General features: G+C 40.2%; 1 protein-coding gene across 6 annotated transcripts in view; it reads right to left on the reverse strand.

Annotated features, from left to right (window-relative positions):
* Window positions 1-5496: 5496 nt before the first annotated feature.
* Window positions 5497-18087, reverse strand: part of adgrb2 (adhesion G protein-coupled receptor B2) — a 437226-nt gene continuing 424635 nt past the window's right edge. For all 6 annotated transcript variants that reach the window (XM_037535324.1, XM_037535323.1, XM_037535321.1 and 3 more), the window contains 2 exons: window positions 9932-9985; window positions 5497-6261 (listed from right to left, as the gene is read on the reverse strand). In XM_037535324.1, coding sequence (XP_037391221.1) covers window positions 6085-6261; window positions 9932-9985 — 231 coding nt within the window. In that variant the 3' untranslated portion in view covers window positions 5497-6084. The remainder of the gene's footprint in view (window positions 6262-9931; window positions 9986-18087) is intronic.

Genomic DNA, 18087 nt, shown 5'->3' on the forward strand with positions numbered 1-18087 from the left:
TACACACACACGCATGCACACACTGACCAGTGTGAAAAATTGAGATCATTATATTATGTATCATTGTAACTAACAGTCTTTTAATGATTACCTACCATGTGTTAAGAGTGCAGGTCAAAATAAATCATTCAGGCTGGCCTGTGTTTATATTAAAGAGATCTTTCCTGCATAGTCTTTTTAATTTAGGGTTAAATAATGTTATTCTTATGTTGTGTTCATTTACTATCATGCAGAATTACACTGGTCTGGAGTCATTTAGAAAACTTGAAGTAAGATCAGTCTCTGACACCATCATCAATGGCATCACTGTAATGTAATTGGCCATCTGCTGCTCAGTAATCAAATCAGAGATACATTTTTGCTGACATAGAAATGAAAAGAACTCCATTTACAGTAAAACGGTTCATTGTAGAGAATCCTGCCAACTCAGATTTCTGTGGTGGTGACAGGAAGTGGGGTCGCGATGTTAATAACCAGAGATCCTTCATCACTGATGGTACAAAACCTTTCATCTCCATTTTTATGAATTACTTATTTATTTATTTACGTATTTGTTTATTTAATTATTTCCATACTTTGAAAACACCACCTAGCCCGAAAAAGGATGGCATGCCCACTCCAGGTAAGAGGTAAGGACCTGCCCCAGGTGGAGGAGTTTAATTATCTTGGGGTCAGTCTTGTGCAAAAGTGATGGGAAGAGAAAGAGTTTGGTGGCAGGCTGGGACAGGCATCAGCAGTAATGCAGCCACTGTAATGACCAAAATAATGACATTACAAATACAAGCAATGGAAATGAGCCTTCTTCGCTCGGAACTCGGTGCACAGCCGCTACTCCTCTACATTGAGAGGGGATGCCCCCTGGACACCTCCCGGTGGGGGTTTACCAGGCAGGGCCTAATGGGCTGAGACCCTGGGGTTATCCTAGGACATGCTGTAGGGATCATATCTCCAAGTTGGCCTAGGAACGGCTCGAGATCCCCCAGAATGTGCTGGAATGCTTTGCTTATTTCATAACTATTGCAAAACAATGTCTCAGGCATCAGGGCAATATATACATCGTTGTAACATTGCTTTCTATAATTCTGCTTTTGAATGCTTCAGACATCTGGTTCCCATAACCTCCACTATCAACAGTTCTGATTCAGCAAGAATGGCACATTCACATCAAACCATTCTGAATCATCATAATGATCTAATTATACAGAAACACCTGTTGAATCCTCCTTTAAAACACACAACAGCTGACAATAAAATCTTTTTTATATAAGAAAACATCGCTAGACACTGATACATCAGATTGAAAATTTATTTTCATATAAAAAGACACTCTATGAAAACAGTAGAGGACTACTTTGTACAATCTTGTGTATAAAAAAAAAAAAACATAAATGGGGTAAAAGGGGGGGCTTTCTGTGACAGCCAACGTTTCTAGCCTGTGGGAAAGATGCGATTGCTGGTTGGAGGAAAAGCCAAAAGTTTCAAACATGATGTAATGTGGAAGAATCCCTATGACTCGTGACGTCTGGGAATACATGTACTTCCTTGAACTGTCTGTATGTCACGTAGGCTAAATTCATGTTAGCCTTTGCATACTTGTATCAATCATACATACATGTCACAACACGCACACACATATATTCAAAATACATATTTCATAAAATAAATTTGACTGTAAGGCAATTGTCAAGTTTTCTCGAGAGCAATACAAGCATATATTCAAAATGCAGTTAAGGTAGGGGCAGTCTGGGTGCAAGGTCATGGTCTTCGAGAATACACGTCTAATGATGAGTTTGTGTGGTTAACAGAGCCACTGATGAAAAAACTACACATCTGCAAAGGAACACTGACGGAGGGCTACACGGTGGACTCAGTATCCATCAGCTAACGTATGGGTCTGTGTGATTTGAGCCTCAGACAATGAAGAGCAGAGAGATCGCAAAGAAACTGCAAAGAGAAAAAAGGTAGGCACTGCTTATGAACTAGGGGGAGCGTGTACTGGCTCCATGATAGATGAAAGCATAGTTAAAAAAAGAATGGGTCACTTACCTGTTTGGCTTAGGGTACTTGTAACTCAAGGCAATGCTAACGATACCTAAGTGGTTTGACTTGACAAAGACTGAAAGTACTTGAATAATACGGCCCTCTTGACAACCTATAGCCCAAAATGAATGAGGCTGGGCAACACCATCAATTTCTGGACTTACTGTTGAGAAAATAGAGTGGGAATTAGTTTTAATCGCAGCGGTGGTAAAGATTTATTTCCTGTGAGACAAAAGGGTCGGCCATGTTCTCCATTACTGCAGATTACCTCCAAAGGTTAAAGTGGCACGATCTTGTCTTGGAGTCCGTGTCTATATGATGTGCTGGCTTCAGGGATCTTTTAGCAGATGGTTGTTGCGGCAAGTTAGAAAATGTCAGGACAAATTGTCAGTCCCTAGGTAATTATCTCCCTTTCTGCCTGAGCCTCCATCTGCAGTTACATCATCCTACACAACCTGCCTAATTGGTATGAGTCGCAGACAATGAAAAGAAGGCAGCGAAGATGACCTCCACGCTCCGCTCAGCTTTAAACCCATTTTCGGCGCTGGACTCTTGGCATAAACAGATAAAGTTGAGTCAGCTAAAGCCTGGCAGGTATGGAAGCAAATTTGCAGATAATTAGGAAGCACAAGCACTGACGCTAATGTTGAATGTAAGAGTACAGAGCACCAGAAGCAGTTCAAAGTGGAGTAATGGTAAGCAGTTTCTCTCAGCATTGTCCTCAATACAGTTCTCAACATTTGAGAATGGTGGTGCAGCTGGGCCCTTTATGGAAAACTGTTAGAACTAGAAATGTAAACTTGTTACCTTTTAACTGACAAACAGTTGTTTGATCATTGCTGTAGGTTACAAAATGTTAATGTCATTTTAATTTCAACAAACAACAGTTCCTAACTGAACAGGCGGGTTTATCATTCGGCTACATAGGCCTACTACAAAATGAACATAATTACAGTGGTATCGGGACTAATTTTGAGCTGATGATAGCACATCCAGGACAAAAGCAAACATCTGCATGCCATGTCTAAAGTGTGATGCATGGTGGTGAAGGCTTTCGAGAGCTATGGAGGTACATTGAGTCAAAGGCTAACACTTTACTGTAGGGTACTGCTCATAAGGCTACATGACACCTACATAAGCTTGTTATGTTGACTCACAAAACCCTATATAAATATTTAATACTTATATTTATATACTTTACATAACTGATCAAAATTGGTAAATGTACCCTTCATAGCAAACTGCGCCTATTGGAATAAGCATTTATAAACATTTATGTAGGGTTATGTCAGTCGTCATGACAAGCTTATGTAGGTGTCATGTAGTCTTATGAACAGCACTCTAAAGTGTTACCAGTCAAAGCATTTCTGATCTCTTGGGCTAGTAATGAATGGTAAACATATTATTTTCAGTAGCCCATCATTATATATTCCAGTCAACTCAATATTATTTGGATGCATAATCATGAACAATATAGTCATCAGCCACAGTTTAAACAAAAGCGGGTTCTTACTTGGGGGGGTGTTTAATATGGTTTTGTCCCATTTACTTCATGTACATGCTTACAGCTGGCTCCACCTATCGGTACTGCGTTCTACAGTTCAGATTAGGAACACGTTTTAATATCTTGATGCATTAATACAGACTTATGTTATTTTAAATGTACATATATTAAGTATTTTAAAGCTATGTTGAATGTGGCTCAACCAGTCAGAATTCAGAACTGAAATTGAAATTTTTTTTTTTATAATTCATATTTTGTTGAGCTGTATCCTTAATTTTTAGCTTGGTGGTTAACAGTCCACCAGTGACTAATGACGCTCAGTTATTGGTCAAAAAAATGCATCCCTGTTTAGGACGACTAAAATCCAGTGCAAGTGAAATATTTTCGCTTTGCGATTTGAAATAAAGAGATACGGATCTATCTCTGAAAATCTGGAGAAAGTGATGCACTGAATTTACTTGAGTTCAGTGGGAATTAATTATCCAAAAGTATCCAGATGCCCCCTCTAATGAGTGAATTCAGGTGCTCCCATTGCTGATGCAGGTGTTCAATCGTGCGAACACAGCCTTTATGCTCTCTATATAAAAGCACTGACCACTAGAATGGGATACTCTAGAACAGCTGTACATGAACCTAAGGTCATCATGCCCAAAGCCAGGCATCAAAACACCCCTTGAGGGGTATAAAGCCCCCTAGCATTGGGCTGTGGAGCAGTGGAACTGTGTTCTCTGGAGTGATAAAGCTCCATCCAGTAGCATTGGGATAAGCTGGAGTGGAGATTTTGATCCAGATCCTGACCTCAGTGGAACGCAACTAGAACATCACAGCAATGTTTCAAAGCATTAGAGGCTGTTACTGAAGGAAAGGGGGGACAAACTCCTTGTTAATATCAGGAGAAACATCAGATGAGCAAACTTTTGGACATATGTTACATATATTACATTCCCTTTGCTCTGAGTTTATTTATATAATTGCTTGTGTAACATGTTATTCATGTGGAAATGTGGAGGTAAATTCAACGCATCACTTTTTCCAGTGTAGTTGACGTGATATAAGCCATCCACTCACTGGAGACTGCTGAGTGCATATCTGTGTTGGGAAGGATTATTTTGGTTTGAGGTTTGACCTTCTCGGCTTTCATGTGGAATAAAAGAGGCGCTATTCTGTCCTGCTTTAGCTCAGTCTGGATATCGATCACTTAGCAAAGGCAGGCCTGCAGGGGCCGCCTGTTTCATTGCAGCTTAAGGTGATCTAAACGCCTGCATGCCTAAACCATGAGGTTTATGCCAGAATAAAGCTGTTGATATGGACTAATGAATCCCTCTCCGCACTGTTGATGCAAGCTCTGTTGTTATTTGTTATGCCGCAGCTTAGTCTTTTACAAACTCATTTATTGAGTCTCTCTTATGAACGGCTTTAGTGGTAACAGATAGTTTAGGATCACTGGCAACAGACTTTATTTCCTCCGTTTTAAGGGGATGGCTACTGAATCAAGCTAGAATCAATACGCACTTTAAGCAGTGGGTGGATGATGCTGGAGAATAAAAGAGATGCTGCAGAACGGCTGTATCTTATCTACAAAGAAACGGCATCTCCATGGTTGATTTGACTACTTTCAGCTGAGCTGGAGAAGAACAGAACAGAAGAGAGAGTTGTGTTTTTTGTTCTTTTGTTCAGAAATCTTTCCTATGCTTTTGACTCACCCAGTATGTGTTTGCTATCAGTCATTTTATAACTTAAATATAGCACACATTCACACAGCAGCAGAAAGAAGAAGAAACCTACTTCCATGAAAACGTGACAACCAAAGAACTTAGTGCATCTTATTTTTTTTCTGTCGTTCTCCCAATTTTTATAGCAAAGGAATTAAACAAAATGAGGGACAGTCTAAATGAAACTTGCAACAACCAAAAAAAGGAACTCAACGTTCAAAAAGAGGACTCAAAAAGGGCTCGAGTGAATACAGTAGGCTTTATGCTGGGGACAAAAGGAAAAAAAAAATCGAAGAAAAAAAAAAATGATGGCACATATTAATGAACCACTTTAAACCTTCCCCTTCCCCTGAAAAAAACAAAACCAAAAGCAGAGAGCTCGAGTTATCCATTAGGAAAAAGACAGGACAGAAAGGAGGAACGAAACCCTACGGTGCTGAACACTGTGCGAAACATCAGTAAGAGTTCTTTTCTTTTTTTTTCCTCTATAAAAAGAACGGTGCAGAAATATTTTTTTTCTTTTTCTTTTTTTCATAATTTCCAAATCATCAAACAGGTGAAAGAGAATCTTTTTCCGAAGTAAAATCAAGACATTTCAGAAACAGTTTGTTAAAAATTCTCCCCATATACTCTTCAAGCCCCCTTCTCTTTCATTGAAAGCGTCCTTGTGAAAATATAGGAATAGAATAGTCTTTTTTCTTTTTTTTCTGGTCTGTCCCGTCAGCAGTAAACAAGTGTATAATCCTTTAGATTCTCCTCTGGGTAGAAAGTCACGCCATGGATGTGTTTGTATGAGTGTTTGTTTGGAAATGTGTGTTTTTTTTTTCCTCACACTTCAGTCTGGAAGTCCCCCTCGGATGTGTCCGGAGTGTTTGCGGAGGAAGCGTCCCATGTCTTACTGTGCAGCTCCACTCTGTCCTTCTGACTGCTGGAGCCGCACGACGGCTCAGGGGTCATGGTCTTAAAGCTGTCCCAGGAGCGCTGCTCATCCGAGGTGGACTTATCCTGTGTCCACAAGCACAGAATACAAAAGGATGAGGGGGAAAATTTATTAGAACTGTCTAATTCCATCACAGCTGTAGCTGGGCAGTGATAGATCTGCCACTGTCTCCTCCAGCTATTATTTGTATGTAATGCAATTATGTATATGTAATACATATTTATAATACATAATATGCAGTGCACACTGTTACCTCAAGGAAACATCAACATTCTCCCATCAGATTATGCACAACTATGCCTGAATAAGCATTGTAGAATGGAATTCTGGGAGCTGACCAATTCAGGTCATCCAGAATCTGTTTTTGTCATTTAATGCAATATTTTGATAACATTCCAGCTTTAGACAGAACCTGTACACTAAAATAACACTGGCATTCAATTTCTAAGTAATTTAATTGAAATGATTAGGTGATGTCAATAGACAAATAAACAAAGAAAAAATACATACCAGGACGCTGTATATTGAAAAAAGGGTAACACTTCATTTGAAGGCTACCTACATAAGTACTTCATTACACATGAATACCCATTCAATAACATATTTATAAAGTACATATTTCAATACTTATTCATGCGTTCCTGAAGGACTTATTCATGAAGTCCTTATGCAGGTAGCAATTAAATAGAGAGTTATCAAAAAAAATGGAAGCTTTGAATTTACTTCATTCAAATGTGTATACTGGTTCCACACGAATCCTCGTATGCACCATTACTGTCATTCCTTGTTACCTTTTTAGTCAAGAATTGTGGTGATGGAATGATATTTTATTCAACTGAAACTGATTTAAAACTGCAAAATTTAAGTGGGCAGTGTTGCCACAAATCTAAAGGAAACACAGCATTCACACAACTCCTGGTGCTTTATTAACCAGCTGCTGCTGGCCACAGCTGTGCCATACATAAGCAGATTTTTCGCTAGACTTTCTGATCTGTACATAAACACAGTAAGGTGGGCTAGCCCCAAATTCACAATAGGAGTCCCTATAGAATAACCCAGCGAATAAATGTTGTGTGTGTGTATATATATATATGTATATACATACTGCTCAAAAAATAAAGGGAACACTCAAATAACTCATCCTAGATCTGAGTGAATGAAATATTCTCATTGAATACTTTGTTCTGTAAAAAGTTGAATGTGCCGACAACAAAATCACACAAACATCATCAATGGAAATCAAATTTATTAACCAATGGAGGCCTGGATTTGGAATCACACACAAAATTAAAGTGGAAAAACACACGACAGGCTGATCCAACTTTGATGTGATGTCCTTAAAACAAGTCAAAATGAGGCTCAGTGTTGTGTGTGGCCTCCACGTGCCTGTATGACCTCCCTACAATGCCTGGGCAGCTCCTGATGAGGTGGCGGATGGTCTCCTGAGGGATCTCCTCCCAGACCTGGACTAAAGCATCTGCCAACTCCTGGACAGTCTGTGGTGTAACATGGTGTTGGTGGATGGAGCGAGACATGATGTCCCAGATGTGCTCAATCGGATTCAGGTCTGGGGAACGGGCGGGTCGGTCCATAGCTTCAATGCCTTCATCTTGCAGGAACTGCTGACACACTCCAGCCACAGATCTAGAGATCTAGCATTGTCCTGCATTAGGAGGAACCCAGGGCCAACCGCACCAGCATATGGTCTCACAAGGGGTCTGAGGATCTCATGGAGATCTCTGACTGAAGGATGTTGCAAGCAGCAGATTGCTCTCCACAGCGTCTCCAGACTCTGTCACGTCTGTCACATGTGCTCAGTGGGAACCTGCTTTCATCTGTGAAGATCACAGGGCGCCAGTGGCGAATTTGCCAATCCTGGTGTTCTCTGGCAAATGCCAAGCGTCCTGCACGGTGTTGGGCTGTGAGCACAACCCCCATCTGTGGACGTCGGGCCCTCATACCATCTTCATGCAGTCGGTTTCTAACCGTTTGTGCAGACACATGCACATTTGTGGCCTGCTGGAGGTCATTTTGCAGGGCTCTGGCAGCTCCTCCTGTTCCTCCTTGCACAAAGGCAGAGGTAGCGGTCCTGCTGCTGGGTTGTTGCCCTCTTACGATCTCCTCCATGTCTCCTGGTGTACTGGCCTGTCTCCTGGTAGCACCTCCAGCCTCTGGACACTACACTGACAGACACAGCAAACCTTCTTGCCACAGCTCGCATTGATGTGCCATCCTGGATGAGCTGCACTACCTGAGCCACTTGTGTGGGTTGTAGAGTCCGTCTCCTGCTACCACGAGTGTGAAAGACCACCAACATTCAAAAGTGACCAAAACATCAGCCAGAAAGCAGAAAGGTACTGAGAAGTGGTCTGTGGTCCCACCTGCAGAACCACTCCTTTATTGAGTGTGTCTTGCTAATTGCCAATAATTTCCACCTGTTGTCTGTTCCATTTATACAACAGCTGTGAAATTGATTGTCAATCAGTGTTGCTTCCTAAGTGGACGGTTTGATTTCACAGAAGTTTGATTTACTTGGAGTTATATTGTGTTGTTTAAGTGTTCCCTTTATTCTTTTGAGCAGTGTATATATATATATATAATTTATTTATTGGTCATAATTTTAAAATGCTAAAATGTGTACATTTATAGACGGACTAAAGACGTAGCCCAAAATTACTTGGAGAAAAGCATGTTTTTTCCTTCTGCTGTAAAGTTATCATTTCAGAAATGTGAGATTTTGTTCTGACAGCAGCAATAAATATATATATATATATATATATATATATATATATATATATATATATATATATATATATAGGCCTTTTGTCATTCAGCTTAACTCTAACCTTAGTGTGTTTTGTGTGGTATGTATGCTGTGTTATCTGTGCTTGTGTGTGACCTACTGCTATAATGGTTATGACAAAATTCACACCTTTCAAGAAAGCCCACTAATATCAGGATGTGTTTGCCACAGGGTTCAATTCTAGGCCCCGTTCATTTTCTCATTTTTTTCAGCTGTCTTTAAAATGCATTTGATTACTGCACGTCACTCTGTTGCTCTGGCCCTGCTGACCGCATGTCTTCCAAATGGAATGACAAATGTGAAGCCCAGTAATGTTTTGACGTCTCACTGTGCATTCATGTGTGCTATGGAAGGTAGTACTAAAATTGAGTTCTATCTAGTCTGTTCTCATTGGGGATGAAGAAGATGCATGGATGGATACTAATAGGACATAATTGCAGACATAAAAACATGAATGTCTTTGCACACACAAACACACACAACACGCACACAGAATTTTAAGCTATCATGTGCTTTGCCTCTTTATACAGTTTCTATATTTTAGTTCTCTTCAGAATGTTTGGTGTCCAGTGGATTGTGACTGAAACAGGTGGCGATGTTGTCTCTTGCCACCAGGGGGCGATGGCAGCCTGATTATCATTCATCCGACGTAACAGGCTGACAGTTGGCAAAATGAATACAAAAAGCATAATCTGGGAGCCAATTTGCATGTTAAATGTTGGAGAAGGAACATTTTGTAATGCAGAAGAGCCGCTGATGCAGGAGTGGAGCCCAACTTCGCTCCTGAGAGAATGCTAACGTGATTCTGCTGCTTATGCCAGCCTCCGTTCCCTCCACACTCTCTCTCTATCTCTCTCTCTGCCTCTCGCAATGTCTCCCAACTCTCTCTCTCTTTCTCTCCCATCTCTCCCTGTCAGTTCTTTTCTACTTACACTCGAAGAGTTCTTTTCACCTCCGGCAGATGAAATGCTCCATCGCTTTTCCCTCTGTTGTGATAAAAATGAGGGAAGAGAAAGAGAAGAAGGGGGAAATCACAGTCACTGGCATGTCTGTGGGGAAAGCAACATTTGTTTTTTTCCTCCTCCTTTCTTCCTTTTTTTTTAACCTCGACAGAGGTGTATGCAGTCTTAGAGGCTTGCGCCTCCCCCATCTCTCTCTCCCCCTCAGCCAGTGAAAGAAAAAGACAACCTAACCATCTGCAGCACTGCGCTCAATATGACAGCAGAAGCTTCCTGCTCACTGCAGCACACATGAACCTGTTTGGACATCACGTCTCTACTCTACAGCTGAGTTAGGAGCACAGCTAGTCTACGCCGCTGCTGCAGGGAAGGATTGGATGCACTGAATGCTGCTGGCGCTGAGGAGCAGGTCGCTAGAGGACAGGAGCACATGCAAATGTACTCTCTAACCCCTTTGCGTTTTCCTGGAACCTAGTTTAGCACAATGACTGATTTCCAGGAATTCTGCCATAGGGACTGTCTCAGCACTTCCCTTTCCATGCTACCACCTCTAACCAACTGGGTGTAAAATGTGGAGGAGAGGGTCATTTTAGGGAAGACCTATTTGGAAATTGTGCTGAGGCAAACTATAAAGAACTTTGAAGAAACTATTTTTAAAGGGCCCATATCCTGCACTTTTCTCATTTTTAACCATATCTATTTTATTCTGTCATCAAAGGTCTATTTATAACATTTCCAAGTTTTTAATATACCAAAACACACACACACACACACACACACACACAATCTAAGCTGATTATCTTTTGGGGTATCGCCCTGGGGGAGATGGGGGATTTGGGGGTGTTGGAGCTTATCCCAGTGGTCACTGGTTGGAAGACAGGAAACACCCCAAACAGGTCGCCAGGCAGACACACAAACATCATACATATACAATCACACAGACACACATTCACACCTAGGGGCAATTTAGCATGTACAATTGGCCTGACTGCAAGTGTTTGGACTGTGGGTGAAAACCAGAGCACCTGGAGGAAACCCACACAGACACGCGGAGAACATGCAAACTCCACACAGAAAGGATGCTGGTCACCCAGCCGGGGAATCAAACCCAGGCACAATCACATAAACAGTCATAATTGATTTCTACATGAGCATTTTAAGATGATGCCCTTTTTTTTACCATAACCTTTTAATTGGTTGCTTTTTACTGTGCACCCAGGTAAAAATGTACGTAACAGTAAGGGCTTTGCTTTGAAAGGTCTATATTCTACATTATTTTATGTTTTCTCCTAGGTTTTATTTACCAAAAGTCATCATTTGTTTCCACATGATGATGTTCAGAATTAACCATGTTCCTTCTGTTACCATGACTGATATATGTAAATGGCATCTGTTCTGACTGGCTTTTTTCAACAGCAGTCTAGCTTCAATATTTATAACAAACAGTAATTACTGCTGTGCTCCAAACAACACCATACTCTTCAGTATTCATGTATTTTATCTTTCCTTAGGTTTCATCTAAAAATGAATTTTTACATGACTATTTTCCAAACCTGTCCTATACCTTGAAATTCAACAGACTCTTTGTTACTGCACCATAAAGACTGATATATGTGAAAGACCTCTATTCTGATTGGGTGCCCTGTAATGTGCCCTGTACAGTCCAAGTTATAATGTAGAACAGACTGTTGGGTTCCAGAAGAATCTCAGCCATGTCAGAAAAATATAAACTTAAGGATGCTTTGAAAGCCTGCAGTGATCCTTTTTCTTCCTGACAGCCATGAACAGCACAATGTTTAACCTTTTCCCTCAAATCTTCCAGTACAATAGCTCTTAAATAGGCAAGGCTGAACTACTGTAGGCTGGAATAATGGTCATATGCATCTGTGTTCATGGCTGTAACATCATTAAGATTAAGAGACCCTTATTAGTCCCACAACGGGGAAATTTCACCTGAAGTGAAACACCACATACACTCTAGTGAGCACATACACACTAGGGAGCAGTGGGCAGCCCAATCCACCGCGCCCGGGGAGCAGTTGGGGGTTAGGTGTCTTGCTCAAGGACACCTCACTCATGTGCTGTTGGCTCTGGGGATCGAACCGGCGACCTTCTGGTCACGAGGCTGGCTCCCTAACCACCAGCCCATGACTGCCCCCATCATAACGTGAAGAATTGAAAATTTTGCAGCTTAGTTTCCATATATTGACTGTATGAACCAGGAAGTGAAAATGCTTACATACTGCATCAAATTCATTAATTAAAAAGATGATATTTTCATGATATGGGCCCTTTAAACATGGTTAGAATGTAAAAGTGATTCATATCCCCCTGCATGATGTTTCTCTTTCACCTTTTCCCTTTCCCTCTTTTCCCTTGCTCTATGTCTGCCAAACAGCATGACAATTTCTCCTCTTGCAAAAGATTAGAAAGCTTGCACTCAAGCAAAAGCGAACGGTGAGAAAAGTACAGAAACGAGAGCAAGTTCAGCGCACGCTTTCTACGGAAGTAGAAGGGGAGAGAGATCACGGTTAAACACAGGTGAGGCAGGAAGGACATTACGGTACTGGAACAGCACAGATGAAACAGGAGCAATCACAGTCACTTTTGCCAGCAGGTGGATCAGGAGAGGAAGCTGAGGGAGTCATTTACAGGTCTAAAATTGTTTGTTTCTCTCTACTGAGACTACAGAGTGGAGTGGAGAGAGAGAGAGAGAGAGAGAGAGAACGAATGGACGGACGGACGATTGGACGGGCGAATGACACAGGCAGGCTGCGGGGGTCCCACCATGCCCCACACCTGCTGCTCTCTGGATGAGTGGTTTTTACCTTTTCTCTCTTTGATGCCCTTGGGTCTGCTGACTGCTTGGCTACAGTCAAACTATGGCAGAAAACATGCAGTTTGAAACCAAAGCCATCAAAACAAAGAGACAGAAACACACAGCAGTGCACAACAACAAAAATAATGCATTGACAGTACACAAAATAACACTGAATGGAACTCAAATTAACACTGAATAAAAATGATTAAAAAGGAAGAAAGCATGTGGACATATCACAATGAACAGAGAGCAAGCACAAGAAACAGGTCCACTGTTAGAGATGAGTATGTACCCTGCCTTAGTGAAGGACAACACAGTCAGGAGAAGTGGACAGTGAGCTTTGGGATCACTGATTCAAGCACTGTATCTCATTACACTGCAGTCCTAACATGGAATAGACAACAGAACATAATGTGATGCTCTGATTGACCATATCCATTCATCACAGTCTTTCTTAGTAGTACAGTGACATCTCCACAGTCTACAGAATCTACACTCTTCAAGGGTTCTTTAGTGCTTATATACAGAACCAGGAGAACTCAAAGAACCATCTCAAAGCTGTAATGCTTCTTTGCCGTTATTAATGCTACAGTTGCTACTCATGAGTTATAATAACAAGTTATCATAGGTAGGATTATTATTTTATTAATATTAGTATTAATAACTAACTATTATTCTTATTACATCTTTTTGATCTGCTTTGTATGAACCATGACCTACAAAATATGATAATAAAACTAATACAATTCATTCAATAGTATCATTATGGACATTTTATTGATTTACTCGATTTGCCTGCTTTGCATGAACCATTATCTATAACAAAATGATTACAATAAAATGTATATAATAAAATAATAAGTAATATACATAATATCACCATTATTGTCATTTTATTCATTATTATTTTCACATTTTGTTATCATGTGGTTATTATCATTATTATATCACGTTTTTGTATAAACCTTGATCTAAAAAAATATTGCTAGAAAATTACTATTAATAAAACAATAAAAAATATACATATTTTTATTATCATCCAAAGGAAAATCTATTTAGACAGAACAAAATGAAGAAAACATGGATCCATTATAGTATATATAACCATTCTGCTATGACAAGTTACAGAATCTTTCTTTGTTACCTCACAGAACCATTGATTGTATAAAGCAGGACTGCACTCAGATGACCCATGAGGTTGTTTGATGTGCCCCATAGAAAGTTTAACCCCACCAATCCATCCAAACTTATTTTTATTCTATATAAGTCTATGACTAGTAACAAAATATCTAATGTAATACATACATTTTCTTTATTGTTTTTAAACTTACCTACTTACAGTATTCATATACTATTTTGTCTTTTTGTTCTCTCAGCCCACCATAATCATTTTACTTTTGACCCCAGCACAAACAATTTGGGCACCCTTTGGTATACAGAAAACAAATGCTACAGGTGATAATCTGAACATCTGCAAGGAAAAAGCCGACCTAAACACAGACAGTAAGTGCAGGATAATGTCTAAACCACCAGACATTACAGCAGAGCAGGATGGAGTCAATGGGGCAGCAGACTCTGTCCACAGTCCAACTCTGGCTTTTACCCATCCTACATCTTAATGGGCACAAGGTGCTGCATTAGCATTGTGCTCTCCAAGCATGTTTGTGCACTTCTGTCCAGTCTGGCTCTCTGCTTCTGCTTCCTCATTAAGCCAGCTGATGGAGCGTCTGCCCTGTGCTCAGCACACAGTAGTCAGTAAGAAAATATCATTTAACGGCTAATTTGTGTGGACCAAAAAAATGCAGACACACTTGGACTGCAAAGGGCACGGGTATAATTTTGAAACGTGTTAATGAGGCAAATCAATTATTCAATTAAAAGCCTGATTATGCTGCAGACTGGTCTGTTTAAAAGGCCAACAACTGCAACAAAGGAAAGAGAGGGAGGCAGAAGGACAGGTGGAGGAGAAAAGCACCTTGTAGCATTTCTAAATATACCAAAATTGCAGTTTATACAATATGGTGCAAAAACTAGAGACCACACTTTGGTTTTTTAATGTCCAATCAAAATGACCACTAAGGGTATGTTTTTCATTTCTCAGCAACAAAAAAAAAAAAAAAAAGCAAAAAAATGCAGCATTTAGTGTGTCCCCATTTTGCCTCTATCACAGTTTTTAAAGAAAACTGCAGGGACATTTTCCCTTTTTCACATTTTCTTAGAAGCTGATTGCAAATTACTGCTGATCAAAGTAGTCACAGACACATTTAGTGATCCAGAGGTTTTGAGAACATCAGTAGCTTTTTTTGTTTGATTTGCAAATGTTCTATTTCTTGTTAATTTCCTTTTCTCAGTAAGGGCTTCTTGAAAGTACACACCCTTTCAGACTCATAGTGTTGAGTTTTTTATTTTTTCCAGCTCTGAAGCAAGACTTTTGCCCAATCCCATTTCACCCTTCGCCTGTACCACTTAGCCCTTATCCCTCTGTTTTGCATGTTCACGCCTAGGGTTTTTTGTTGGGATAGAGGGGTAGGGTAAAGTGTTGGGCTACAAGACCCTCCAAATGGAGGTTTTTCATAGGCACCAGCAAGATAGCTGCGCAAGAGACCAAAGAAACTCACAAATATGAGAATTTTCTCTGTTCAAAAATGACAATAACCACTGTACGAAGGCATATGATAGCCTAAATGTAACTAAAGCCCAGCAGTGAGGTTGCCAAACTTTACCCTCCTCTGCTATCACTGCAGACTAGCCATGTCACCTACACAAAGCACTGATAGTAGCCTGTTAATGAAGCAATGTTCTTTTATTATTTGAGGGTCCCATTTCATAGGGGAAAATTTCAACCACTACCCCTTGCGAAGGTAACACTTGAATCAAGGAGCAGGGCTGAAAATAAGAAATAACATTGGGCCTTTGTTTTGAACTCCAGTTTTGAAAACTTTTCACTAATGTTTTATTTTCCTTTTCCCTTCCTCAGGCATTATATTATTTCTAATCCCTTTTAAAATGTCTCCTGAAAAATTGACAACTTGTATTTAATGGATTATTATTTTTTTTAACTACAGGTGGTCAGAATTTACTGTACATAACAACTATATCTTAACTCATCTGTAGGAAACTATATGCAGCTTTCCATTCCATTATAAACATCTACAATTTTGACAAATTTACAACATCTACAAATTTAATATTTCAACAAAGTATTATTACATCGCCTACACTTAACCTTGAGAGTGTGACAATTATGATCCTGAATTTATAACACTCTTTGGGCATTGATAGCCTCCATCACAAATGCTTTAGCTTGCTAGGGGGGTCAGCTGACCCCTTTAATGGACCATTTACACTTAACGTAGCAGGATAATGTAAATCAGTGGTCATTGAGGCACACACGTGTGTATTATACAAACTGTATGCTGCCCTAAAACAATCAACAAGGCACTTCTGTAATTCCAATGACCCACACATGCATATGTATGAAGAGAAGCATATGTAAGCAAGAGAGTGGGCGACGGAGCAGAAGTTATGGCCGATCCATATTTCAGAAGCCAGACTGTTGCCTTTCTCTGCTGCCAGGCTCTCCTGCTGTGTTCATTTGTGCTTTCTGCATTACCATGAATAGATTGAACACAGGGTAGCAGTCCTTCATCTATTTGGAAGCATATGGGGCGCCTCCGCTAAAGCTATCAACCCGACCAGCGTCATCACTTAGAGGTTAACTGCCTTTCAAACTGCATCAAGGCCCCTCACTCACTAACGCACAGGCCATTCAGAGGCAACAGCAGATTCATCCACAGGCTATGTTTGAAAGGAGAGATTTGGGAGATAATGATGGGGTAGAGGAGAGGGACAAAACGAGTACGGAGGGAGTTGCGCTGGAGAAGGAGGAGGGCGAATTAAACAAGAGCTCATTCAGAAGAACGGACTGCGTCTGAGCCAGCTCCATTTTTTGGCAGACCCCAATATGCTCACTGTTACACAAATAAGGGAACTGAGGAGAAGCAGACATCAGAGAAAACTGCCTTTGATGTTCTTTTCCTCCAAATGTACAGTACTCATCTCAACAATGGCCCACCCACACATGAGGGACAGCACACGTTCACTGGGGGATCATACTGAGGGGTCAGTTCGTGTGATGCTCCTCTGACACCTTCAGTAAGATCACACTGGCATTATAAACCAATGACGGTAAATGTGCTCCCATAGTTTTGCTGCAACACGTCCGTTTCCCTGCACTGAATTCACCAAAATCGTTCAAGCGATTTTATAAAATCTGATTGGCTGAATCACATTTATAAAATAATATGCTCAACTGTAAGTTACTAAAAAACAGTATAATCTTTAATCTATAAACAGATGTGTTGCTTGGCAACCACAGCAAACTATCAATAGATTACAATGCTTGCTAAAAGAATTAGCATAATTATTATTATAACCTATTTATGCAGCATTGGTGTTTTTATTGTATTTTACTGTGTTTTTCTGTTTTATAAAAGCAATAAGCCATTATTGCTTCACGGCTTCACCATTTAAACCAAGTTTATCAAGGAAAATGTTATATTGACCTACAGGCTTGTTTATATGTTTCAAAGTTAAATAAAACCAGCACAGCACAGACAATATTCCCTGCTGTCATAGCATGGGCAGCACTGCCCTCCCAACATGTTGCATTGACTAAGCCACTCTACATGGAGGATTAACCCTTAGAAGTCACAGTTATCACAAGTGATAACAAAAGCATGATTTAATTCAATATTAACTATAATAAACAACTAATTGAAAGCTGATTAAGGCTAAAAACATCTGTGCGAGGTGCTGATTCTAAGCTTCCAGTCCACATTTGTGTTTGCAAAATGGAGAATTATTACGTTCCTAGGGTGCATAGTCTTATTTTCTGGAAAGATAAGCCATCCTTGACATTTTACCCATGTTTTATCATTGATGACTGAAAAACCTCCTATAAAACTGAACTCATTTAGCTTATTTAACTACTCAGAAACTTTGAAAAAAACTGTAAAATCTTCTTATTTGAAGTTAAAATTAAATTTTAAGCCAGTTTACTTCAATACGTAAGCAATTAGGTAAGTAATTTGTAATTACAAGTAAATTCTGCAGCAAAACAACTGTAATAACTCTAGACTTCTAAGGGTTAAGGGATTACACACCAGCACCACCGGGGGCCTCTATCTCATAGGCCCCTCTCACAAATGGGCTAACACCAGCACACCAGTCAGGGGGCTGTTGGACATGCTTACGTTGGCTCTCTTTGTAAACGAAGCTCATTCTTCGCGTTAAAAGAGGCTCGGTT

The sequence above is a fragment of the Pygocentrus nattereri genome, chromosome 27, assembly GCF_015220715.1.
Source record: "Pygocentrus nattereri isolate fPygNat1 chromosome 27, fPygNat1.pri, whole genome shotgun sequence".
NCBI lineage: Eukaryota > Metazoa > Chordata > Actinopteri > Characiformes > Serrasalmidae > Pygocentrus > Pygocentrus nattereri.